The sequence below is a fragment of the Crocodylus siamensis genome, chromosome 11 (genome assembly GCF_052110815.1).
Source record: "Crocodylus siamensis isolate JL-2025a chromosome 11, ASM5211081v1, whole genome shotgun sequence".
Taxonomy (NCBI): domain Eukaryota; kingdom Metazoa; phylum Chordata; order Crocodylia; family Crocodylidae; genus Crocodylus; species Crocodylus siamensis.
In genome coordinates this window covers 16,757,120-16,785,086 of record NC_143405.1, presented here as the reverse complement: position 1 = coordinate 16,785,086, position 27,967 = coordinate 16,757,120, and the positions used below count along the sequence as shown (strand labels likewise).

The 27,967-nt window shown below is 45.7% G+C and overlaps 2 protein-coding genes across 2 annotated transcripts; one reads left to right on the top strand and one right to left on the bottom strand.

The window, feature by feature from the left end:
* Positions 1-270: 270 nt before the first annotated feature.
* Positions 271-27,935, bottom strand: DPP7 (dipeptidyl peptidase 7). The gene is made up of 13 exons (XM_090021072.1): positions 27,776-27,935; positions 27,563-27,676; positions 24,126-24,265; positions 23,275-23,438; positions 20,127-20,262; positions 17,598-17,679; positions 16,119-16,285; positions 14,793-14,853; positions 3,443-3,561; positions 3,207-3,363; positions 2,494-2,558; positions 1,513-1,583; positions 271-1,368 (listed from the first exon to the last, which is right to left on the bottom strand). Exons 1-13 carry the CDS (start codon positions 27,828-27,830, stop codon positions 1,227-1,229), a joined length of 1,473 nt encoding a protein of 490 aa, XP_089877198.1. The 5' UTR covers positions 27,831-27,935; the 3' UTR covers positions 271-1,226.
* LOC149855496 (kelch-like protein 13) lies at positions 3,582-14,770 on the top strand. The gene is made up of 4 exons (XM_090021073.1): positions 3,582-5,694; positions 7,660-7,912; positions 10,474-10,634; positions 13,770-14,770. Exons 1-4 carry the CDS (start codon positions 4,636-4,638, stop codon positions 14,157-14,159), a joined length of 1,863 nt encoding a protein of 620 aa, XP_089877199.1. The 5' UTR covers positions 3,582-4,635; the 3' UTR covers positions 14,160-14,770.
* Positions 27,936-27,967: the final 32 nt, after the last annotated feature.

Here is a 27,967-nt window from a genome sequence, read left to right as displayed (position 1 = left end):
CATGGAGTCTACTTCAGATCACGTGAAACAACATCAAGGTTTGGCCTAGGATCCATGTGAACCAAATAGGGAGTGTTGGTAGGACTTACCAATACATATTAACACCAAATCTTATTTTGAACAACGTATTAGAAACTGAACCAGGGCTGTACTTTGCCTACCTAGTAACATGAGCCTGGAATGCCCTACAAGGCTTTTCCTGTCCTGTGTAATCATTATCCATGGATACAATTTATTTTAAGGCATATAATTGATTACTAAGTAGTAAGATTTTTTGCAGTCTTGCTAGTATTTATTGGTACACAGTGATTCCAGTAGGTAAGAGTCCATTTGTTAATGTACAAAGATGAATTTGCTTCACCTTTTTAGAAGGGTGAGAGAGAGATCCTTTTTGTATCCCCTTTGGTTATACTTAAAGCCAAGCCATGGAATTCTATCACACAGTTTAATAAAGTTCTAATTTATTTTAAAAAAGAGTGGCGCTGTCTTAATTGCAAGTGTGATTTATTACTCGATAATATTGCAATCCGGGTATATTAGCAGTTCCCCTTGGCATTATTTTATGTAGGCCACTTGCTCACCAAAATCTGATCTCTGCTATGCAGCTGACAATTACTAAGGTTTTTAAGTCTCGGAACAGTCACTAACAATTAATTATTTTGGACAAACTAGTCTCTTCAGCCGATTCCCATAACTGATCATTACAATTAGGAATCACCACTCGACTTCTCCCAGTCATCAGATACCACCTACTTACTTTGAAGATGCATGCTGTTTTGAGCTGAAAGAAGGCAGTGTCTACAACTATCTTATAATTGTCACAGTGGTGATTTCTATGGGATGAGCATTACAATGATAATACTTGGTGTTTATCACAGGGCCACATCCTTTCCTCCAACGTTCTGGAAAGCATGTTGTTGTCGAATGGTATGCTGGTTTTACGTTAGCATTTTATTCTGTCCTTCTCATTTAGAATTACTTTGATGCAATATGTGACCCATACAAAGTGCTGTTTGTGTCCTGCCACAGGATTTGGCTTAATGGCTTTCTTGGTTGACTCATGCTATAAGATCAATTTCCACTGCCTTGGCAGAACCACCTAAACTGACCATTTTTCCTCAAATGATTGGGTTCAAAGTTAGTGCAAAAGGCTGCTATTGCCCTTTATGCTTTCTGGTACAAACAATAACAGCACAGTATTCCTGCTGAAGACTGCATAGCTGTTTTCATGGCAACAAACTAGAAGAAGCTCCAGAAAATTTCTCCCAAGCTTTCTCGATCCTTGCAGATTTCACCCAGTCATGGATAATCCTTGCTTCTAGCTTGCGTGCCTCTATGACAGATGGAGGATCAACTGGATTATATCCTCTGTGGAGAAGGCAAAGCGATATACACATTAGTTGTGAGAATACATTGATAATCACTTTCCTCAATCTGCTGGCAATGCTCCTACTAATGCACAGGTCAAAGGGGAGAAAGTAACCAAGGATTTGCTGGCACAAAAATACATACCGGAGATCCAGATGATGAGCACCTCCCTCAATGGTTATTGCAATAAGTGATGAACTCAGGTTACTGCGTATCTGGAATAAGATCTACAAGTCAAGTTCCCCCTTCTACATAAGTAAAATTTAATAAGGAATTTGAAAATTAGAAATAAAGCCAAGCAACAAAAGGAAGATGATAAGGCCACTAGGAACAGCTGCTGGTGCATCAGGAGCAGGAATCCTAGACTCCTGCTTCTCTCCTGCTAGTGGTAGCTCAAGTATATTGCCCCAAATAAAAATTACCACTTCTCCCATTGCAGGTGAAAGCACTAATTACTAGGTAAGACTTGTTCCTCCAATAAACAATTGGTAGTAACAGGACCCATCAGTCCACCAGGAATGACGAGTTACATCTGTCTGCTGAGGGGTCTGACTTCGGTATACACAGAAGTTATCTTCAACCATTGAAAGTGGGGGTCTGCATTTAACTTGCAGGTGTGATAACTACTGCTGCAAGCCTCCATCAAAAACCATCACAGAACAGAGAAGGGATAGGCTTTGTAGCAAAGTAACAGGTGCACGGAGGTGATGGAGGCTACACAGCCTGTGTGATAGCCATGGGCTGGTCTAGTCACATTTCACCAAATTACAAACCTAAGGTTAAACCACTACACAGCACAGCTACCTCTGAATCTACTATCCCTGCAGCAGAGTTAATATAATCCAGTCCCTTTTCTGGCAGCCTGAAAGACTAAATTTACTGTTGTCATAAAAGTCCAGGGGCTGTCAAATGATTTAGCATAGCAAAAAAAAAAAATCTTGAGTCTTCCACACACAAGCAGCTCCTGATTGCATGGCAGCTGCTTTCTAGAAATGCCAGCTGGCTATCAATGGGTTGTCAGTGCTACACTGAAAGGGGGAACCAGGACTGGCTAATGCACCCTGTGTCTGACACTCATGCCCTGCTCCCCCACATTTTATGCAAGACGGAAGTGCAAATACTTACACCACCTCCAGCCCACGGATCCAAGTCTCCATTTGAAAATATGATGTTGCTCGCTGCTTTCAGGTCTGAAATTCAAAGAGATGATATTGGAGAAGTTCCTTTCCTGCCTGTTTCCCAAACCCTGTCAAACTGCTTCAGAAAACATGAACAACAGGGGAAAACTGATAAGAATAAAACATGTTTTGGCAGGTACACTGATTTTTCCACTTGTTTTTAACTACTGCAAAATCTGGGCTATGTGCACAAAGCCAGGCTGCCAAGGTACCTTGCTCCTTACCTCAGTTGCATGTGATAAGGCACAGAGCGGGGAATGAGGCACAAAACTCTGCTAGAAGAGAATGGCTATCTTTTTCCAGAAAGGAGACTGACAGAACTGGCTTCTTTTCTAGCATGATGTTTCCACATACTATTAGTGCAGGAATCAGCAGGGAGGAGAAGGGAGAGCCATCCGATTGAGGACTGGAGAAAGCCAGCAAGTGTCATAGCTGGGGCGAGGGGGGTGGCAGGCATAAGGAAGGCTGGGTTCATAGGGAGCAGTGGGTAAGCCTTGCAGTGAAAAACTAGGACAAAAAGGCAGAAGGCAAAAACCAGTCCCCAATCCCTTGAGCAGCTGCTCTCACTTTTTCCCAGCAATGCTGCACATATGCTCATTAGCACCGAGTAGGCTCCACCCCATAATCCTATCCAAATTCTCACCCCGATATAGCACGTACCACTGCCCCAAAAGCTGATCTGCAGCCAATGCTTTCGTGGCTGCACAAGCCATTTGTTGTAGCAGTACTTCTGTCTCATGGTGTCAGTGAAGGGGATCTCAGGGAACATGTCAGTCACATTATTGCTGCTGAAAGTTAAGTTGATCTCGGTGCAGGCCTGTGACAGACGTGGGAATTGCCATTATAGAAATGCAGGGACCCCATCTTAAAACTCCACTGGTGCCTCAACCATGTACCTGATAGTCCCATGCCTCAGCATCTGAGCCAGTGCCACAGCCTGTTGGGTCAGCACACTTTCTGTACTGGCTGTAGATGTCGTAACATGATGCTTTTCCACTTGAATTGTAGAACACACCTGCCAAGCAGAAGGTTAGTGTTAAGCCAGTGTCAGTACCTCCGTCTCAGCATTAAAAACAGAGCCCCATGTGCTAACCTGAGACAGTTTACAATCCAAAGGCAAGCTGGAGCAGGATGATGCAGCAGACGGTGGGTCGGGATAGGGATTACATAATGGATCCAAGAGGATTTGCTAGTGGTGGCAACCACAGCTCCTGCACCTGCCTAGTCGTTAGATCAGCAAAACCCCTACATAGTCTTTCTGTTGCATGAGAGCTTGCTTTGCAATGCCCATTCTTTGAGAGAGCTTCCCTAGGTCTTTTTCCTTCTGTGGCTTTCCCATCTCATTGCACACATCATCTGAAAACTTCTCAGGCCCATAGGTGAGTCTTGGACTTTAACTTTCCCAAGCACTTGGGCTTCATTTCACATACAAGACACCATAACAGGGAAGCCAACCCAAATTCTCAATACTCGGTTAAGCAAATGCCCACTCCCCAGCCTGAATGCTCTTTAGCCTGAATATGGCGACTTTCGGTATGACAGTCGATGCCAGCCCATCCAAGAAAGAATTCTCTTTGATCACTGTTTAGAAAAGGAAGGGTAACAAGCCTGGACTCGCCCAGATTAACACAAATACCTAGGCCAACGCGAGCCACTCAACCGTGGTAAGGGAGCTAGAGAAAACAGTTGCTTTTGTGTGGATGAATAGCTGCCAAATACAGAAGGGAAGAAACACGCTATTGTTTGAGTGGCCGTCAGCGAGCCTGCTCCCAGACTAGTTGGAAAGAAAAACACTGCAGATAAACATTCATGACAACTACCCCTAGACAGTATCGTTGCCAACAAGACTGTTCAACCCTGCGAGGCACGGCACTCAGCACTCCTGCAGAAGCAACACCCAGGACTTGTTGCAAGTAACAGGTTAGCAAAGTACCGTTAAATTTCGGACAAGATTCTGGAAACGTGAGTCAGCTGTGATATAGGTCCCCCACAGGGGGAAACTAAAGGCTTTCCTGAAAGTCCCTATGTGGGAGACTGACTCCTCACAGAGACCAGCTAAGATTTCTCCACCTGTCTGGTTTTCAAGGCAATGCTGCTCAGCACCCAGAGCTGTGGGTCCTGTCTCACTTCAGACACTTACCTGGCCAAACTCCTGGAGGGAGTCAGCAGCCTCCGGTCCCAGAACGCACTCTGCGACGTCACACTGGAGGCAGATGGAGTTCGTTTTCCAGCACACAAGATCATTTTGGCTTCAGCCAGCAATTACTGCAAGATTTTGTTTGTTGGAAATGCAGCAAGAGCGGGGAACACAGATGCAAACATCCAGCTGAAAGCCATCAGTGCCAGGGGGCTCAGGAACGTTCTCAATTTCATTTACTCCAACACGCTGGATCTCTCGCTACAGAACATTGAAGAGACGTTCAAGGCAGCAGAAGCCCTGCTTATCCGGGAAGTGATCAAACTGTGTTTCCGGTTTCTGGAAGACTGCTTGAATCACAAGAACTGCTTGGATGTTCTCAATATTGCTAAGAGGCTTGGACCAGAAGAGTTGAGGCAGAAAGCCACACGCTACATAGGGCAGCACTACAAGCAGATACTGGCTGATCCTCGACATGTGAAAGAGCTGGACAGAGCGACCTTATGTGAAATCTTAGACAAGACAGACATGGAGGGGTGCACTGAGCTGGAGCTATTCAATGCCGCCATATGCTGGTTGCAGCACAACAATGCAAGGATGAAAGAAGCAGCAGATATTTTAAGGAGAATCCGACTGCCTCTCATTCCTCTGCGGGATCTACAGAGATATGTACAAGGGATGCCCATTATGAGGACGAATTCCGACTGCCACAAGTACCTCCAGCATGCCGTGTGCTACCACTCCCAGCTCTATGCCCAGCCAGTCCTGCAGACCCAGCACACGAACATCCGCTCCAGTGCCACCAGCCTGCTTGTGGTTGGGGGCAGAACCCTCGAAAACAGCGTGCGCGCTGACATGTGGGCTGCAGACGCAAGCTTCAGCACATGGCAAAAGGTCGCGGAACTCTGCACACCCGTGTACAACCACTGTGTAGCTGTAATCGGTAATTTCCTCTTTGTCATCGGAGGCCAGTACAGATTCGATCCGACGGGGAAACATCCTTCAAATGAGGTAAGGCCTGAAATAAAACAGCCTTAGGCTGAAGAGACTCCAGAACCCAGGGAAGTGAGCTGGCACTACAGTGCTGTGGACACGGAGGCTCAGATAAGGCCAACTTTATGACCTTAGTGTCTAAAGTTACGTAGGTGCCTGGGGTTGGAAAGCGCTAGCCTTTAACTCGGACACAAGTGGCTGCTAGATGTTTTTATCCCAGCTGCCTGGGATGAGAATGGGCCCTCCCCCAGTTCAGAGCTACTGTGAGGATGCTGGCGGGGGAACAAGTCAACATTTGCTCTCTCAAAGAGGTGCAAGATGAAAAGTTGTGTTGGAGACAGGGTTGGAATCACTCCCTTGAGTCTGGCCAGAGCTCAGCATAGGACTCCTCCTTACTGCATGCTTCCTAATGTTCTGTCCCATTCTGCAAACCCTCTAGAGATGGGGCTCCCCCACTCCCTTGGGAAATGGCTTGTTCAAGTCTACTTCAGCCATCTTTGTTCCACTTTGGATCCCATCATAGCCCAGCTCCAATGTGTGCCTGCCTCAAACAGCAAGGTGGTGGAGCAATCAGTCCCCAACTGCTTCAGCCTTTAGCTGCTGCCTCACTTGATCCCATACAAGTGGGGCCAGATTTGGGATTGAAGCAGAATGCATCCTCTGCAGGCAGAATGGTTCTATCAATCCAAAAAACTACTGTCTGTGTCCAGCTAAGAACAGCACCAGCATTTCTTCTGCCCATGAAAGATGAACAGCCCTTTACCCTGCCTAGGCATGAAGACCTCCTTTTGGTTTTTTGTCAAAAGTGCGAGCTCTGGTGGGGTTGCAAATGGCTGCTCTAGGAAGCCTCTAGTAAATTCTACTCCCTAGCCAGGATTAACCTGGAGGGCAGGTCCCTGTGCTGAGCTGAGTGTGTGCCAGTCGTTCCACCATAGTCACTTCCTCTAGTGGGACCCCAAACAATTAGCTCCATCTTGGAGCTAGAAAATCCCAGGATGGGGAAGGCCCAGAAGCTGTTTCAGTGTCTGATGCAAAAGGTGCTCAGGTGACAGCCGTACTGCGACTACTGAAAACTGTTAACAACTAGGTGTGAATTAATACCTGTAGTCTGGCTACCGTCACAACGTACAGAGTGAGCCAAACACTCTCAGTGACGAGGAAAGCAAAGATTTCCATGCAGATGACTTGTTCTGAGAGCTTTCAGTGTGGTGGCTTTATGTGGTGTGGGTGCAATTACATGGGAGAATTCACCAAGTGGCCCAGTCACATCCCTAGCAATCTAAAGCAGTGCTTCTCAGTGGTGGTCCGCAGATTGGTGCCGGTCTGTGAGCCACCAGTCGCCAGTCCGTGAGCCACCAGTCGCCGGTCCACAGCCAGTTGCCAGGAAAGAAAGAAATACATTTTCAGAAGCATAACATTGATATGTCATAGCGCCACAGCTCATATGTTCCAACACTCCAGGTGACGTCACCTCGTGCAAGGTGAGGAAAGAGAAAGCAAATGCGCAACTGGCTGTTTCGTAGCGCTGTTACACGCAGTTGCTGCCACTGGCTGAACCAGGCACCAGTCCCTGGCTGGAAAAAAAAATTGCTGGTCCGCCACATCAGATAGTTTGAGAAGCACTGATTTAAAGCATCCTGGAGCAGCAGCTTGTAACAGGCTCTTAGCATCTGCTGTGTTTACATAACTAGGGCAAAGAGTAAGCAAAGAATTCACCAAGTTTAACTCAGTGGAGGGAGGGATATGTGAAGTCATCCTGGATTCAGAAAACATGTATGACATCTAGTGCAGTCTACATACAGGTAAGGCAGGACAGACTGGGTTCTCTTGAGCATAGTAAGCACCTTTAAAACAGAACCATTCAGGTTCAGCATTACCACTCTTGTTGCCTACAGTAAAAGTCTTTAAAGCCACAGTGCCCATTGGATGCTTGTGCACAAGCAAGGCCAGCTGACTGCTTTCCTCTCTAAACACTGATCCTAGGTGTTCCGGTTTGATCCCCGTAATGCTTCGTGGCTGCAGGTGGCTGGCATGTTAGAGAGGCGGACGCGCTTCCACGTAGACGTGATGTCTGATCGCATCCTGGCCGTGGGTGGCGGGACACTACTGGGGAACCTCACCAACACAATGGAATCCTACCAGCCTGCTGAGAACAAGTGGCAGTTTATGGCTCCCTGCCCAATGCCAGTGGCTGACCACGCAGGCACCACACACAAAGGAATCCTCTACATCTCAGGTGAGAGGCAGCTGCGTCACAAAGTACGGCAATCAACAAAACTGAGTTAAGCAAGGCTGGACCTAGGCCAGTGCTTGGATAGCTCAGTAAGGGGAACCTGTATGGAGCATCCTAGTGAATCAGCTCCCTCTGCACTAAGGTACTTCAGTTAATGCTGCTCTTTACTTGGGGTGTCATCTTGCAGAGAAGACTTAAAACTGGGATCCAGGTGATTTCCCACTGCACTTGCTGTCAGAGCAGAAGACCGTTTCCTCCAATGTGTCTGTACAGCACCCAACACATGGGGCCTCCAATATTTACAGGGATCATTTGGATACATTTAATAATTAAAACATTTGATACATGTTGCTAACATGTTAGGAAATACAAAATAAAACCATAGTTGTTAATCTGGGCATGGTGTATGTACAGTTGAATCTACTCCTGTCTTCTCCTGTGAAAAGCCCACTGTGTTACAGCAGTGATAAAGTAAGACATGGGGCTGACTTGACATTGCCATAAGAACCCTTTTGCTTTAGCTTTTCATAAATTTTAAGGCCTTAAGAGACCACTGTGACAATTAAAGTGAGGAGGCCAGGTTTGATTATAACTGTGTCATCTTAATGGTGCACTTAATAGGCAATTACACTTCTGTAACCTTAAGAGGGGAATTTCCAAGACAGACTTTAGCGTCTCAGTAAGGCATAAAAGCAAGTCTGAAGTGACAAGTCTACTGAAATAGTCTTTTTTAAAAACTCTGAATCCAGTGCAATGCTCTTGTATCAACTCAATGTATATGCAAGAGGGAGGAAAGAGAGTCTAGCAGACAGGGGACTAGCCCTAAACTTGGGAGTCTCGGTTCAACTCGGCTCTGCCATAGACTTCCTGTGTGACCCTGGTCATGTTAAGTGTCTTTGTGTTTCAGTTCCCCATCTGTATGATGAGAATGGACACACTTCCCTATGCCATGGGGTGCTCTGAAGAGAAATGCATTAAAAACACCATGAACTGTTTAGATAGTACAATAATACAAGACCTTAAAATAGTCTAAGACAGTTCAGACCGTGGACTTGTCTACATCCCTCTTCTATTAGACTGAAAAATTAAGTATGCAATGCTAGCGTAAGAACTTTAAACAAGACTTACTGTAATTTCACTAGCACCACGACCTAAAGAGACTTGCGGGTCACTACTGATCACAAGATGAACATGAGCCACCAGTGTGATGCCGCAGCCAGCAAAGCAAATAAAAAACTCTGGCTTGCATCTACCAACACATCCCAGGCAAAACCCAAGTCACCCTCTCACTTCAGCCTTGGTGAGACCGCAGCTGGAGAACTGCATCCAATTCTGGGCTCTGCCCTTTAGAAAGGATGTAGAGAAGCTTGAGAGAATCCAGAGGAAAGCCACATGCATGAGAGCAGGCCTTATGAGGAGAGGCATGGGACTCTTCAGCTTAGACAAGGGTTGGGGGGGACTTGGTGGCAGCCTATAAGTATATAAGGGGGGTGCATCAGGAACTGGGAGAACATCTGTTCACCAGGGCACCCCAAGGAAAGACAAGGTCTAATGGTCACAAACTACTGGAAGACTGTTTTAGACTGGGCATAAGGAAAAACTTCTTTACTGTCCGAGTCTCCAGAGTCTGGAATAGATTCCCCCCAGAAATGGTGCAAGCACCTACTCTGGGTACATTTAAGAAACACCTGGATGCTTATTGTGCTTGCTGGGGTGATCTGACCCCAACTGACTGCCTGCCCTTTGAGCAGGGGGCTGGACCCGATGATCTTGCAAGGTCCCTTCCAGCCCTAATGTCTATGAAATCTATGAACTATGCAGACAGAGGTTATGTGCACAAAGCAAGCCCAGAAAGATGCTGAGTTAGCTCTTGCGTCAGCCAGATTTGATATGCGTTTTCCTTGTTCCTTGTCTATACTAAAGATACAGACTTGTCTGCTCTAAATGTCAGCAAGTACAAAGGGGTGTGTCAAGTCAACTATTAGCCTCTTCCTTCCGTGAGGGGAAGCCTTGTTTAATATAGCACCAAAATACCCATGTGCCCTAGAGAACGATTAGATAAGAGGAACCAACAAAGTGGCTCAGATTTGAGAACTGGACAAAACTTCAGAAATTTGAAGAAGGTGAATAGATTTTCTTTGTGATACTGTACATTCTGGTTCCAGTGGGAAGCACACACTTAAGAAGGGCTATTCCTGGTTTTGGCTGGGTTTGGAGATACCCCAAACACCATTAGAAAATCCTGAGGGAAGAGTCTACTTCCAGGACACACCTAGCAGGACACCCAACAAGTTCAGTGCTCAAAGCCTTCACATTTCTGGATGCTCATCAAGCAAGAACCTTTTGTACCCGTTTTTCATCCCCTCCATTGAGAAAATTCCCCTCTTCACACCCGTGAGAAACAGAAAAGGTCAGGGTCTTCTAAAGCCTTCAAGTGTCACAAAACGCTTTAATTCCACAGCGAGATAGGCAATAATGGTACCTAGGCTCTCCTGATGCATTTTTGCAGAGTGTTTGGTGAGGAACTTGCTCAAAGCGTTTCTCTTTCCGTGCTTCTCCTCCAGGGGGATTTTCTGGTGGTAAAGCCTTGCGAGATACACACAGCTACCTCCCTCGCCTGCGACGCTGGGTGAGTAACCGGGCTATGACCTTTGCCCGATGCGAACATGGAATGGCCACAGTCAAAGAAAGAATCTTCTGTATTGGAGGAAGGACTCTGAATGCTGTAAGTCTGTTTGCTTTAAGTGATCTAGCTAACCTGAAATTCAGTCTTTGCAACTAGAGCTCCTGACTGGTCACTGCATCACTCCAGATCAGGAGTGGGCAAAATTTGGCCTGGCAAATGATTATGCCTGACCTGCAGCTGCTTCTCTGAAAAGAACTGTATCTGGGCTGTGGCTGCCCTGGCTTTCAGTGCTTCTTGCCCTTCTCCCTTCCCCATGCCAGCCAGCTGCAGCAGCAGCAGCAGCAGCCACCACTCTCCTCCTCTCCCTGGCTGGCCCACCCCCATCCTGCCCTCAGCCCCCAGTGTAAACTCCAAGGCAGAGGGCACTGAGCTCCTGGCCAGGCTTCTGCCTGGCAAGGCTGTCTGCACACTGCTCCGACCCTGTGCCCAGTAAGTTGGAGCTCAAGTAAGGTTTTCCCCACTGGCAGGGGGAAGGGGTGCAAGAGGAAGATGGCTAGAAGCCATGAGTTATCTGAGCCCTGCTGGACCAGGGCCTGATAGGGGCATTGGCACCGGTACCACGCTGTTTTTCTACGAGCCACTTCTGGCTGCACTGTGTGAGCAGAGCTGGAGCAGCTAGTGCAGCTCCTGGCTGACCAGGTGTCCTCACTCCCTAGCATGCAGCTGGGTTGGGCAGGAGCCACGCCAGCTGCATCCATGTGGTGTGGCCCAAAGCAGCGCACAGAAGCACAGCACAGCACCAGTGTGGCCACATGCTGAGTACTCAGGGTAAAGGAGAGGTTTCAGAGAGAAGGGGGAAAAACACAATGCAGCACCTGCTTGGCAAGGTCCAGATAAATCTACAGATCTCAACCCCTCTCTCCCTGCACCCTCTCCCCAGCCCCAAGTCCCTGACACGTGGCTGGGCCAGTGCTGTACTGTCTCAAGCCACATGGGTGCAGCTAGCATGGCTCCTGCCTGAGCCAGCCACAGGCTGGGGACTCAGGATGGGAAAGTGGGGGCAGAGAGAAAGGGGCCAGGAGCCATGGGTCATCCAGGCCTGGCCAGGCAGTGCCATGCTCCGTTTCACCCCTTCTCCTTGTATCCCATCCCCCACCCTGACTCCCCAACATGTGGCTGGGTCAGGCAGGAGCCAAGCTAGCTGCACCCACATGACCCAAGGTAATGGAAGGGAACACAGTGCAGTACTGGTCTGGCCCGGCCATGTACCAGGGACTCAGGGTGGGGAAGGGGGTGCAGGGAGAAGTAGGGAACAACGGTTCAGTTCCCCTAACCTTTGTTCTCTCTGCCTGGGGAGTAGACAATTATTTGGGCTGGAGGGCCACTTGGGGAGTTCTGGTGAGCTGTTGCAAGTATGTGGGGGGTTATGACCTGGCTCTCAAAAGTTCACCCAAACACCCCAGGTGGTCCTCCAGCCCAAAATAATTGCCCATCCCTGCTCCAGATATGTGACAGAAGAACTTCATTGAGTTCAATGGATTTTTAGTCTTAGAGTAGAATGACAAGGTGTTGAATCAAGCCAGCCAGTTTCTACATAGGCCAAGGTCAACAAAATTGTTTTCACTAGCTGCTGCTGTGTTAGTAATCAGATTCTAGTTATTCCCATTGTTTAAAACATTAATGGAAATTGTTTAAAAACCAAACAAACATTCCTTAACTTGCACATCCTGCAGAAGAATCAAAAAGTAAAGCTGACTGCCTGATCTTCCTTCTCCCAGTGGGAGACCTGAAGAAAGCAAGCAGTAGTGAGATGGAAAGGGTGGCGCAATGGTGAGAGCATGAGGCTAGGATTTGCCAGATCTGTGTTTGAGTCCCTGCTCTGTCACTGGTCTCTGGTGCGACCTTGAGATTTGATCTCTCTGTGCTTCCAGTCTCACCTTTAAGATGAAGCTAATCACACAAGCCTGCTCCCAGAAGGAAGTGTGAAAATACATATAGTGCAGACTGTGAGATACTCAGAGGCAAGAAAAACAAGGGCTAGATAAGCACCTAAAATAGATCAAGTGCTATTCAGTAAATGCATATACACAAGATGCTGACTGCACAGTTGTGTGCTGGGCAAAACACATGCTAATACGTTACTCTGCAGTAGTATTAGGCTACTGTGCAGTTAGTGTCTGTAAAAACCTGCACAGTAGCACCAGTTACTGTGCATTGATTTAGTACTTGGTTATCCAAATACTAAACTTAAACTTAATGTGCAGAAACTACAGTGCATTAATGAACATGTAGATGCACCCAGTAAGTCAGGTTCTATAAGCTCATTCAGTTTTACTCCTTTCAGAGGCTAAGCCCAGATAAAGACTTCTTTTGGGTTTAGAGCACAATTTCACCCCTTAGCATTCCTTCTGAAGAGATTCTTTGGGTGTATCCAGAGCCTTTAAATGTGGTGATTTCCCAAGGAGGAGAGAGAATTCAGTTTATAAAGAACATACCTGAATCAAGACAGGCACAATACTGCGCTAACAGGCCCTGGGGACTCCAACCACACTGCTTCACCCCCTTGCTTCAGACTCTAGTGCTATTTGGCGAGTTCACACGTGGCCTGTATTATTGCTGGTATCAGGATCAGATTGGAGGATCATGGGTAGTCAGTGGTGTACTGTATTTTAACATGGCTTTTGGGTACTTCGCTTAACTGTACCTTACCAGTTTTGTGCCTCCAGTGGAGCTTCCCTACATAACTTAAATACCTAAGAGTGAAATGCTAGATGCAAAACATATATCAAATGTTCAAAATCTGTCTTTGAGCCTTTACTGTAGATAATCTGGGGACAAAATGGCCTCAAAGTCCAGTCTTGGCTGCTATCTTTTTAAGTGCTCCTCTATGATGCATTGAGTCTAAAGAGGACAGACAGAGCTTGGGCAGTTTCAGCTCCTTTCAGAGCACTTCATTTTTCACTGCAGCATCTGCTTCAGCCCATCCCTCTCTACTTTCAAGAGAGGAGTTTGCTGATGCCTCTTTGGGGTTTTCTACCATTTAGTCTCATGCTTTGCTGAATTTTAACTGCAAACACCCTAAGCCCCCTAGCGGACAGTTTGTATACCAAGTTTGCCTTTAGGCATGCAAGTCACCAGTCTCCCCAGTCCCTGTGACCTGAAATAGGCAATCATGATAGCGACACCCCTCCAGACTGCCACATGGTGAGTCAATGCTGATCTGATTCTTTGCAGGCAGAGGAATGGATTCATGTCAATGAGACTGAGTGTTACTGTCCAAGCACTGACCAGTGGACCACACTAACTCTCTCGCGTTTTGACTGCTGCCAGTTCAGCATCACTGTACACCAGTCCAGACTCTACATCACAGGGGGAGGATCGTTGCGACACATGAGTAAAGAGGATGGCATTTTCGTGTATGATCCTGAGGGAAGGATCTGGAAGAAAGCTGGCTCTCTGCCTAACCCTTTAGTTGACCATGCTTCCTGCATGATTACACTGTCACATAAGACTATGGCCAACCAGCAGGAGAGAGGAGAAGAGTGCTCACTCAGCAGCGGGAGGAAGAAATCCACTCTCAACTTGTTCATCACTAACAAACAAGAGCCCCAATCAGTGTCTTAATGGGAGCAGGAAGTGGATGCGCAAGGTAGCTGCTCCATGGAAACCTGCTCAGTATTGTAACAGTTCTGCTCCATTCTCTGGTAAAATACCATAACCTGGAATTTAGGAGCAATGCCTTCTTAGATTAACCTCAATATGTCCCTGTGCACTGCCAAAGTGGCAGAGAGAGCAGAACAAGCAGGGAAGGGAATCAGTCCCCTCCTCCCAGTGCATCGGCCTGAACCCCAGGCTTCTTTTAAAAATAAAAAAACTACTGACACATCTAAACCTGATTCTTTTCTAAAACAGCAGATCGTTTTAACAAAAAGGGAATCATTCTAGGCAGATAAGATGGACACCACCCTGCCCCCCACTGATGACACCATTACTAACACAAAGTTCCACAGATTATGGCCAAAATGGATTCTTCTGATCATCTAGCCTGAATGTGAGTTTAAGGATAGAGCAGCACAATTTTGGTGTGTAAAGGATCAAGGTCTTCATATGGAATGTGCCACTGATGAGCCCAGCACTCGAATGGGAACTCTGGGTTCTCATTAGCTGTGCAGACTCAAACTCATGAAATAATATGGGATAAAATGACTTCAAAAGGGTTTTGCATTAAAAAAAATTAAAGCGATGGAGCTAACTCACCAACAAGAGCAGCCAAACCTCTAATAGGGTCCTGATGTGCGAGGATCTGGTCACAGCCAACCTGAATGAAAACACACATGCACACACTGGTCAACATCTAGGCAGGGGTTTTAAATGACAAGTGATGAGAAGTTAAGTTGAGGAACTCAGTGATGATGGAACCTTCTAAGAAAAGGTAACCAAGAAAAGGCCACTACTTAAGCATTTTTATTTCTGTTTGGCTGCTTTGCAAAGAATTAACGAAGAGTTTCCATCTCCAGTTAAAAAGAACGTTGGAGGGACTGACCAGAAAGGAAGAAGTTCATCTGGAGCAACTGAGGTAAGAGGCCACATCCTGTCTAGGATCAACAGATACTTTACTAAGGACATCAGTTTACATCAACCTCCATTTTACAGATAGAGAGACTGAGGCCCAGGAAGATGTGACCTACCCAGTGTCTCAGAAAAATCAGTGGTGGAGACAGCCACAGAACCCTGGGCTTCTAAACCTCAGGCTAGTGCTCTATTTTCTAGAACACACTGCCCCTCAAATTGTGCAAACTTTATTCTACCCAGTTGAGATTGATATCCATATTCCCTTGCTAAGGAGACCAGCACCTTATCAATTAGACCCCTGGGACTAACATGGGGGAAAATAATCAAAGGCCCTTATAAGCCCATGTTTAGAGGAGTTTGGCCATGTGAGGTCTGAAGAAAAGAATCCACACTGCCAGCCTGGAATAGGAAGACTATTTAGGAGCAACTAGTGACTGAGGATCCAACCTGGGATACTGCCGGAAGGAACTGATCATAGCAAAACACTCAGCACTAGCCATTTAGAAACAAGGCCTCTTTAAGGTCTTTGGATTAGGCACCCAACAGCATTTAAAAGTTCAAATCAGTAACATGCATTCTTAAACGGCACAGGTACTACATGAACAGCCAGTGCTTACTGAAACCCACAACAAAGACACCTGAAGGGGAATTGTGACAAACCCTCTCTAGTTCAAACCCGCCCCCTCCAGTCTGCAGTTAACAGGGTGCATTATTGTAGTTTCACATATTGCGCTGGTCACAGTTGCAGGAAAAAAGCGCAGTTAAAAAAACCACACACAAAAAAAAATCAACCACCCAAAAACCAAAATTTGGTAACATCTTCTACCAACAGCCACAGGTGATACAGTTTGAGTATGACTAGTTTAACCCAATGTCTCTGTGACTTCAGTGAAAACAAAGTCTGGCTACCACCACCCATCCCAGAGCAATGGGTTTAAAGAAGGTTAAGTGGCAGAGCAAAGGAAAAATCACCCAAAGCACCCAACTCTCATTTTCTCAACTGGTGCTCACCTTCACTGGGTTAGCAGGGAAGTGGCCCATGAAGTCTGTTTTGTATGGATAGTCCATCATTGCCATTACGGTGAAGGCGTTTCTAGCAAACTCAAATAGCTGGTAGACATCATTCTTGTTTGAAACTTTCTTGCAGGTGGACATGTCACTGCTGATTTTATCATAGGCTGCAGAGGCAGAGAAAATGGATACGCATGCCTCACAAGAGTGCAAGCTGATCTGGTGGAGCACAGCCATGTTTCATTCATGCCTCCATGCTTGGCTAGCCAGGAGTAACATGAGCCTCTACACATAAGACTTACATTTTCTAATGGGAAAGATATGTTATGTATTAACTTACTCAAACATGAGTGTCCAGATGCAGTGTAACAACACCGCAGATGCAAACCCAATACACAGGCTCCTATTTAGCTGAGTTGTATAAAATTTTCAAAACAGAGAGAAAACAGTCTAAGAAGAACAAGAACCAAAGCACTGGCCTAGCAAGAGCAAAGTTATTTGCAAACATCTCCGTACTCCTCCAGCCTCTCCCCAGCAGGTACTAGTAAGTCCCATGTGAGGCTAATGAAGGTTGCTGATACCCTGCAGTTTTGGCTCCTTAATTTGCTCACAAAGTGCCTGTCACTTCCCTTAACTCTGCAGAGCCAGGAGAGAGCATCTTACTACTGCATCAGTTAAGTTATCACTGCAGACTCCAGGACAGATGGAGGTAGGAAAATCCGAGCTCGATTATCAGGCCCCAGTTTAATAAATCAAATAGCATTTAGGGGAGATAACAGAGGTGGATTTACACTTGGGAGGGGGACCTGTTTGCTGTGACAATCACTATAGCACAGGTACTTTTCTGGCTGCAGATGTACCTTAAAGCCCACACATTGGAGTCAGATGACCCTAGCTGGAAGAGGACCCTCAGGCTTCTCTGGGTGGCTGAGATCAGGGATGCAGAATATTACACCACTCATCACACCTTTTCTGATTAAGCAGCAATGGCTGCCTTTAAGGTTCCGGTACAAGCTGTCATTTGATTAGAGGCAAGGAGCTGGAATCCAAAACAAAAACTCAAGGAGGGGCTAAGGCAGCGAGTAAGAAAAATAATGTTCAGTCAGTGTTCCACCAGGGGGTGGCATTAGACCAAACACAAGCTGATCTTATCACTACCAGCCCAAATACAATGCATGATGCCTAACACCCTGTGCATCATGCCTTTATGGTATTAAAAAACCCACCTGAGGCCTTGTCTCTAGTAGGGACTTTCATTAGTCTAGTTTAAGGTGAGGTTTGAACAGGGTTAGTGAAACTGGTGCAACTCCTAATTTGAAAGCTGAGTTTACACACGGTTTTTCATTGGTTCAACTAAATTGGTTTAAAAGCTGATTGAGGTTAGGCTGAGGCAACTTTCTCCTGCAGACAGGGCCTTGGAGAGCACCTCCTGCCAGATCTCTGGAAGCATGAGGCTGTGGAGGGCCAGACTTATCTTACCTTCACTCAAGTACAGGTTGTTGATTTGCTGGAAAGCTTCACGCACAGCTTTGACACAATCCAAACTGGACTTCCTGAAATCCTAAAGTGAGGCAAGACAGAGAGATGAAAAGAGCCAAGCCAAGGTGACACATGTTCATATCTACACAAACACACAGGTATGAGCCATGGGGCCTATATCAGAGAAGAACAGCAACAGACAGCAGAAAACACCACAGGGCGCAAATAGGGCTAGCAGGCAGCAAGCCATATAGGCAAGAGCCATATGCATGTTCTCATACTGATACCATCTCTGCTCTCTCCTCCATGTCATCCCCCAGTCCCACCCCAAGGAGGAGAAGCATCCTGCTCAACATGACTGACCGCAACTTGTTCCTCATCATCCATTGCCAAATAAGACACGGACAAAGGCACAAATTGTCCGGACAAGCTGTGGAACCTGTTTCACGGAGGTTTTCAGCAAGTGGCTAGAGCGGCAGCTGTCTGGGTTTGTTGAGGAACAGCAAATCCTGGACCTGTGTTGGAAGTTGGACCACGTGAGGTCCCTTCCAATGCTATAATGTATGATGCGTCTCTGCTAATAAGTATGATATGCAGTAGTTTCTCTTATCAGTGTTAAATTCAGTAGTCAGGAGAGCATAATGAGGCTTCAATTCTTGTTTACACTGAAGCCACTAGACAGCACTCTCACAGTCATCGGGAGCTTTAAGCTGAGCAGACACTACATTTTGAGAGGCACCAAACTGGACAGAGCACTGTACTGGAACTCAGAGCAAGTTCCACTCCTTTTGCTCTGTCCTTGACCTGAATGGTGACTTGTGACAAATCACTTCCCTTCCCTTTGCTTCAGTTTCCCTTATCATTTGTAAAATGTGTGGGTGGAATACCACCTTTCTCTGTCCCGTGCTTTGAGACCTGCTAACGAACTATGCTTTATAATAGCTGGGTGTTGTTATTTACTGACAATGTTCATTTCTTTTTACTTTGCCAGACCAGTGTAAATTAGCTACAGGCCATGTATACCGTAGAAGAAAACATGTTTACTAACGGCTTTTCTAGTGAAGACTCAGCATTAACTTATACCAGAATCCAGGGACTAGTTACTACTTCCATGTATGCTATTTCCCTCCTAACCTTAGACAAGCCATTTAATACCATCCTTATTACACCTACACACTTGGCACATGCCAGATGCATGGATGCAAGATGAGGAGATAGATGCCTGCAAATGTTCTATGAAAGGTTTGTCTTTGTGAATACTAACAACCCTCAGGTGTGTTCCCTCCCCAAGGACAGCAATTGAATGCTGAATTGCCTCTCTTCAGATTAGGGTGGCTATCATAAAGGACATTCCAGTTTTCTGCTACTCTGTCCTCTATTGATATGAAACCATGTGCCTTTATGTCCTCTATTTTTCTCGTGAAGAGAGAAATAGAGGACATAAAGGAATCAGGTTTCGTATCAACAGAGGACAGAGGAGGGCCAGACTATCCTCTATGATGGCCACCCTACTTCAAATCGATACAATGAGGTTATAAAAACATGACCATGGGGAAAGGAAACATTTTTCAAACCACAAGCAATGAGCCACTTAGAATCTAAGCATCCAAATGGCCTCCAACACTACTACAGATTAACCCAGGTTAGAAGTGAATAGGAAGGAGTTTTTATTTTTAAAAGCTATACAGGATTCTCCTCAGGTATTTGCAATGATTTATGGCATTGTTAATAACAAGCTCAGGAGAGAGAGCAAAAAGCTATGTCCAACTTTCAGGAAGGATTTAATGTTATGTGGAAGAATTCTCAGGGCTGAACTACCAGGGAGTTAATTCAAGACTAAGGAGCAGCTGTGCTGTACTGGGTGCACCTAAGCAGTTCTGGGCCTAGCTCATTTTGGTATAGGGGACCCCATGGAATCATAGGTGCTGTAGTTACAAGCTAAAGAATCATGGTTGAACATGGTGGCCCAAATCCAACTTCCCTTGTAGAGGAGTAAGTAGCACTCTATGGATACACTGAGGACTTCAGCTTCCAAAGCCAGCAGCCTGGGACCTTTCAGCAGCAAAGCACTGACAATTATCAGCAGGCAGGTCACACCAGCCCTAAACTGCAGTCCTGAGAGACACTACTATGTGATACTACTACAATTTAAAGTCTCTGCCATTAACTGTGACTTCCAGAGTCTCTTACCACTCTCTAAATAGACACAAGAGTCCCCTCTGTTTCCACTGGGTCTTTCCTTCACCTAACATGAGCCTAGATAATGCATTAGACTACAGTAGCTAGGGGATGCCAATTTCTGTAGCCACTACACACAAAAGAGTGATGTTACTAGCACCATGTCCAGATGCCTTCAACTCCCCAGCCCAAATGGCCAGGTACCCATTTACAGCAGAGTCAAGTGGGGACAGCCTTTGATGCAAGTCTAGAGAAAGGCTCAAACTCATGACTTCAGATCAGTAGCAAGACACCTTACCTAGCCTGGCCACTTAGAAACAAAACTGTCCATTATGCACCACTTCCACTTACTGCAGTGACGTCTTTAAAGAACTGGGTGGGGTCTCCAAGCCCAGCCACAGACAACAAAGGCGCGCTGGCTGCTAATGCTCCAGCCACAACATTGGGATATTTCATTCTCATGTAAGCGCTCAACATGCCTCCGTAACTGGGGAAAAAAAAGAGAGAAGATTACTTCACTCAATGGACATGACACAATGCTAGCCTGTTCAGTAACATAGGCCTGAAGGAGCCAGTGGTGGTGAGCTCATCCAACCCAGGGCAACTGAAAATCTAAATGAGTCTCCTCTCCCACACAAACTCTTGTCCTTCCTTTGTACAGAGTATTAAAACAAATATAAATCAATTAGTGGAGACAAGCAGCTGGTCTCTGTATAAAGCCACTTGGATAGATGGGCTGCTAAAAAAATCACACATACACACAAGCAAAACCAGTCACTTATGTTTGTAGTGCATCCAACAATATCTCCCTGCTGACCTTTCCCCAGACCTTCAGGGCAGCTCTAGGCATAATGATGGGAATATAGGGGACTATAATCACTGGGATTTGATTACAGAAGCAAATCATGGCCAAAAACATTAAGGTCAGTTCTGCACAAACTCAAGGACCTTCTGATAACTTTAATGCAAAGCACAAGTGGAGGTCATGCCAAAACTGCATTGTATAGGGTTAGGGAAGGAACTGCAGGAAGGGTTTTTAAAAAGATTATCAAGAGAGGTTCTCAGCAAAAGATGTCCAGAAGCATTTAGGAAACGGTAGCCTCTCTAGTGCTGAGAAGTAGGAAATGACCTCCCAATGAACCTGTATGGCAGCAAGGAAGATGATTAGTAGCAAGGTGGCTAAGTTGATAGGGTGGCTTTTTTTTCCCCCCAAGTCCAGTGAATCAGTCCGTCTCCTTTGTTTCAGGCACCACTGCTTTGTGGATACAACAGGAACTGTCAGATAAGCCTGAGGCCAAGCAAGTTATTCAGTCAGTTATTCTGGGTGCACATATTCAGAGGCTTACCTTGGCCAAATCTGGGTATGCGTTAGAGGGGTAGAAAACAAAGACAAAGGATCATTTCTGCCCAATGTCACCTCTGTTCCAAAGCTATAAAAGTTTCCCTGTCCCTCCCCAACATGGGCAAAACAATATCATTTTCTCTTAAATCAGAGGGGAGCTATATTGGCTGAAACTAAATCAGCCTGTGGAAAGTATTTGACACAGCAAATTTCAATGGTAAGCAAGTAGAAATGGGAAGGCATTGGGCAACCTTAATTATAACCATATGCCCATCTGCCATATTGCAACAGCTTTCATCTGAAGTTAATGCAGGGCTGAAGTCCCTGGAAACAGGGATTCACTTTACCCACAAAAACACAGCAGCACAAGTTTTCCCCATATAGCCTAAACGCTGTCTTTCCAGACCCCTCCACGGCTGAGTGGGACATTCAGACCCTGTGATAAATTCAGATCCTGGCTTCTCCCCTAAGCCTGTCAACTGCTGTTGTGTTCCCTGTATTGCCAACACAACTGAGATCAATGGTTTCTTTTGCATGTGTTACCGAAAGGAGAGACAGTAGTAAAAACTTTCCAGTAATCATGGGCATGGTCTGGATGGAAATTGAATGCTTACTAATCTAAAGCCCTTCAGTCTGTTACCACTTTCCTGCCTTCCTAGTAGGTAATGTTTTGTTCTGGTGTCAGTGTAACAGGGACCCCAACCTCTGTTACTGAGACTGAGGCCAGGAAGCTAATTAAGTTATGGCTGCAGGAAAGGGCAAAACGCAGCCTGCAGAGAGCTCTGCGTGGCAGATTGCTGATTAAGCCTGCAGGATAAAGGATTAGTGTCACTTGGGCTCTGTTGTGAGAGAAGAGGTCAGGTGACCAGAAGGAAGCAGAGGAGTTATGTGCTACATAAGCCTGGCTCTAGGGCTAGTAGTGTCATCATCTCAGAGTAGAGATAGACATAGGCATTTTCTTGCTAGGAGCAGCTAAAAGCAGCACTGGGGACTAGCCTAGGCTATCTTTGCTGAAGAAACTCTCTGTACTGAGCAGAGAAGTAATACTGGAGACTAAGAGTAGGTCCAAGAGGCCCAAACTGGGAGAAGCCAGTATGACTGAGTATGAGCTAGGCAAGAAGACTGAACAAAGACACTCTAAATACAACTGATTATCTTATGGACTGGGCTTGTGCTGTTTTCAGACCTGTGCAGCATGTTTGCAGCTATGGTGGAGACTATGATTAATGTCTCTAAAGTGATGAGAACCATGACTAATGCACAAAGGACAAGCCTAGTGTGACTGGTCATGAGTAATACTAACACAGTGGAATAGTTTGTTAGCAGACTGAGGGTCTGGTGATGAGGAGGACCAAGGGTCTGGCTAAATAACTGAAGTTGGACTACAGGCAGCACAACTGCTCCAAGCCTCTAGACAGCCTCCCAATGTGCTATAATAGTGACATCAAGGTGTTGCAGGTGTGACTAGCAAAGGGGTACACTAAGGAGCTGGAGTGGGAGCAGGGTAGCCACCAGAGGGCACCAGGACTACCCAGATTTGGACTGTAGCAGGACCATAAGGTATCCCTCTATCGCAAAATGCAACTCCATGTTGAACACAAAGCTTGACATGATTTATAAACTCAACAATTGAAACTTTCTGGAGATTTTTTTTTTTTTCCAATTCCTGGTGCCTCTTTAAATTAAGCAGGAGCCACAACTGACTTGGGAAAATCTGCTTTTGAATGGCAGCCCCCAATAACTGTGAGTACCCTCTTCTCTGCCTTAAGGCAGATGCATTTTGTCTGATTTTTGAAGGGAATTTCTGATCTCCTTATCTTAATTTTCCTTGGTAGGGAAGAGAGCTGGAACAGATTGCTCAGCATGGTTTAGAATGCATGTCCTTGTTTGTTTGCATAGGACCAAAGGCTTCTATATTAAGTTTTCAAGGCTTGCACAAACAGCAGGCATTTTAAATAGAGAGGAAATACCAGGTAGCCATATCGGTGAAGAAAGGGAGGGCAGGTGTATTATTTCAGTCATGCACTTGCTGCAGGTAGCCATCCTGCTTCAGCAGAAAAAAGGCTAACATTGGAGACAGCGCAAGAAATCATGGAAAGCCTGTGGTATATGGCTAGGAAGCAAAATTTAAGAAAGACCGATTTAAAGAGCATTTACCTGCCTCCGAAAACAATGACTGGGCAGTCCTTGGCATTGTACTGAGCTTTCAGGTCCGTAATAAGCACCGCATAGTCAGCCAAGGCTTGTTCCACAGTGAGCAGGCCAATATTCTTCTGCATTGTTGATGGGATTCCAAATGGAAGAGACTTCCCATAATATCTCTGAGGCAAGAGGTACAAAGATTAGATAATGCTGACTATGTAACCTCAAATACCACCTCCCCTTATAAGCCACCACATCTGAGCCTGAATGGGCTGGGAGGAGCTATCTGATGGCCTACATCAATTGTGAAAGCAGTTTTGGTCCTTAACAGATGAGCAGTCACAGGGCATGTTCTCATTGGACCCCTTGTTGACCATCTTAGCAGGGAGGCCAACAACTGAAACACCCAGGGACTAAATAGGCAATGTACATCCTACCCTCCCTTCATCCTATAGACAGAAGGCTACTTGCAGGCTATAGAGGGCTTATTAAGGTGGTGAACCAGAATAGAATTTCCTTCTGCACATGGCAGGTTAATGCACAATAATATGAGCCTTGCACAACCATTCTGCTGCTCTGAACTTACTGCATGCTCAGAACTGGGGAAAAATGCTTGCTACAGCCCAAGAAAATGCAGCTAAGGTTATAGTGAACAAATTACTCTTACAGTGCTGTGGATGGGCAAAATAAATAATTATGTAGTTCTACAGGGAAGATCTTCTACAATATGTAGACCCTAGAGCACCTGCACATCAACTTCAGGGTGTGAGATTTTCATTTATTTGTCCTGGGACTACTGGAGGCTGAAGCTGATAATGCCTTGTAGGAAGGAAATCTGTTATGAACAAGTTTAATAAACTACTTACATGCTCTGCAAAGATCACCAGTGCATGCTGCTGTTCTGCTAGCTCAAGGATGAACCCAGAATTCCAAGCAAATTCCCAGACGTCTCCCTCATTCCCAGTATAAAAGAATATCGGCCCGACTTCCTTGTTCCAGAATTTCTCTGTTTGAGGTTGCCATTAGGAACGTGTTAAAGCAAATAAAAATGCACCAATTAAAGGGTCTGCCCTCAGTCAAGCTGATCAGGAATTCTGTAGAAGCCAAGACTTAGGAGAGAGCTGGATGGGGCACAGAAAGGAAGTTTACTCATGGGGACACAATACTGAGGAATACAGGTAGTCTAGATTTAGGGACCGTCTCCCCTGTTCTAAGTCGTTAACTGTGATAAATGGGCTCTACTGAGGGCAGCATATGGACTACTGTTTCTCAGAGCTATACCTCAAAATTCCCAGAATTGCAGAATACTGTAGGGCATTTGGAAGTTGTTTCCCCCAATAGAAATAAATGTGCATTTACAAAGTACATTTCAGCTCATAGGAACCCTAATCATTTATAAGCACATCTTTATTCCCCTACCATGGATGAGTAGGGGGAAGTGGAGAAAATCTGCTTGATGTCTCCATGCATGTATCTGATCCTTCCTTCCTACTATAATATGAAATTGAGCCTGGTATTATGAAGACTACAGCAGATCAAATGTCTATATATACCTACAGTTGAAAGCAGGTTTAGTGTAGCAGGGCAGGAAGTTGTATGGTGCCAAGAGCTGCACATGTATTGCTGAGTATTTTTAGGTCCTGTTGATTTCATTAATGTTTATGGAAGAATAATATGGAAAGGGGCCATATGTTGATTGTCCCTCTCCTTCCTGCTTTCTGTCAAATTGTTAAGATGTGTCTAGACCTCAACTTTCAGTTGGCAATTGGTTAGCATTTTAACTTAAACATGACTAAAACTTTACATCCCAACAAATCCTTAAACTTGCCAAAACAATGAAATATTTTGTAACTGTTTCTAATTTAACTAACTCAGGGAATAGGAGTTGGATTTATTTGCAATGGGGAATTTTTTCTTTGCATGACACATTTGAGAGAAGGCCGGGCAGGGTAGCAATTAACAGAGAAAGATCAGAAAAGGAAGGTACTGCTAAGAGGAACCACAATGAAACAAAACACGCTAGTAAGACTACCAGTATGATTCAAGGTTCTGAAGAGCCACAAAAATTGGTTATGAGAGTAGATACAATTTGTTCTTCTTTTTATACTTATTTTTAAGTTCAATCTTTGAACAACTTTCAACTAATCTCATTATGGAGAGAATGAGCTGATTTAGTTGCGAGAGAGACTAAAGTAAAGGCAGTTCCCGGCAAGCAACTTTCTTCCAAATCCTGACTGATAAATCGGACAAGACCCACACTGCATAGAAGAAAGGGGAACAAAACAACCCTCAGCACTCCCACAGACACTTTGCTACAATGAGTCATTCTTACCAGCAAGACAAACTATTTGCAAAGCAACAAAACCATAATGCCTATTCCATTTACCTTACAATGATTATTCAGCTGTACTTTAGAGCTTGGCTAGACATGGCACTAGAATCCAAAGAGTGGTGGAACACAGTTAAAGTCAGCTTTCCATTCCCTGGCATAGGTTACATATATAAAACTTGTGTGCACATGTAATATACTCATACATAACTGAATGAATGCATGGGGTGTTGGAGCCTGCTGCTGCAGTCACTTCCAAGAGAGGGAGGAGAAGAAAAAAGCAGAGGCTAAAGATGTTTTTTTTCCTTCAGTCCCTAAGAAAATCAGATAATCAACTGAGGCTATTGGTGGCTTAAACTCAACTTCATCTCTTCCTTTCTGCCTAAAATCAGGGTCTCTAACCTTTTCCCCCAACTATTTCCCAAAAGATCTTTGTTCTTTCCATTGTTTAACTGAATTTTTTTCCCATTGAAAAACCCATTCCGAATTAAAAATTCAAAACAGTGTTTGGTACAATTATTACAATATCTCTATTTATTAACTCAATGCTTGAAGGATATATTGCAACACACAAGATGACTTGCTATCTAGTTTTTCAGAACATAACAAACGACACCTTTATTGACTTTTCACTCGTTCTTTCTATGTGCAGTCCAAAACATTTAAGACTTTAAAGCACTGTACACAAAAAAGTTACTTAGTTTACCCCATCTCAGCTATTCATGTTGTCTGGAAGTGAGCAAAGGCTGTATACGCTGGACTGGAATATGGTGCAACTCCATTCACTCCAACAGACTTTCTCCTGGTTTATATAGGGCTCACTTCACCTCTTTGTGTTTGGTAAAAGAGCTTTTGGCTAAAAATAAAGCAAAAACACCCCCTACTTGACTACATTTGGAACTTATACCCCTTAACCTTCCAGACTCTGAATTGGCTAACCTTCCAGGATGCATCTACATTGTTTAATATTTGAGCAGCCATTTGTTTTCTCTGTTGTATTCAAAGCATCAAGCTATACCAGTAAGAGCTTATGTAGAAGTTGGACAAAAATAACAACACAGCAACAAAAGCCCCATGGTGAGTCTTATCTAGGTGGTCATTCCTGCTCCCCCTCTTCAGTCTGCCATCACCAGGGATTTAGCTCTGAGCACCTCATTACCAGGAAGATGAACTGAGATGAAACCTGGAGAAGAGCAGTGTACATGATTAAGGGGCAAGAACTGATTTGTGAGGACAGATTAGAAAAGCTAAACTCAAATGGGCTGACTTTTGAATCAGAAAAGCGAAGGGCTTATCCTGTTTTTAAGTATTTGATGGGTGGACATATTGAGAGGAATTATGTTAATACAAGAGGATGAGGGCTTGAAAGTTTGTTTTAAAATGCAGAAAAACATAACAGTGAGACATTAGACCATGGATGCTCAAACCCTAACCCATCAGTCCCAAACTGGCCCTGGGTACCATATCATCCAGCCTGTGGAGCTTCCCATGAGCCTGGAAACTGGGTGGCAGGGGAGCAGTGGCAATGTCAGGCCCTGATCTGTCCTGTGCACCAGCCTCGGCCCACTCATGGCTCATGGGGCCAAAAGCTTGAGCATCCCCTGTCTGAGGCTGCAGAAATCCTTGCAGGGCAGGCAAAGCTGGAATAGAAGCCCCATCTCTCAAGACATTTGAAACTAAGACTCAGGGAACAAGCAAGGGCGCTTTTTTCATTTCTCATTTGGACTCCTTTGCATGCCCGGTGCCATTTATTAAGCAGCTGCCCAGTGCAGCGCCTGCTCCTTCTTTCGCATGTGTGGCCAGCTGACATTTATCCCGTGAGGGACCAGTCAACCGTGCCAGAGCTGCAATGTGCCATAGAGATGACCCTATGACAATGGTATCGCTCCAAAAACATTGCCAGGCTCCCAAGCCGCTGCAGGGCCTTGCGCACAGGCTCTGCACCTGCCTCAGGCCCGCAGGCGAAAGCCCTACCTGCGACGAGGTATCGCTGGAAGAAGGTCCTGTTGTAGTAGGTCTGGAAGTTGAAGTGATCCAAGACCTGCTCGAAGTACCGCTCCTGAAAGCCGGGGTCGCGGGTGCCGTGGGCTGGAGGAAGCAAGGTGCGTTAGGGAGCTGGTTTGCTGGCAGCTCAATCCGAATTAAGCCCGGCGGGGGGCGTTCACACGGGCACCCTCCCTCCCGTACCCGGCGCGAGCAGGAGCAGGAGCAGCGCGGGCAGGCAGGCGGGCCGCGTTCCCATGGCAACAGCGTCCCGGCGGGAACCCCGCACGCGCCCCGAAACTCGCCGGCTCAGGGGGAGTCACATGACCGCTCCCCTGGATCACGTGACGCGGCCCCGGTCACGTGGGCGGGATGCCATCGCTACCGAGGCGCCGC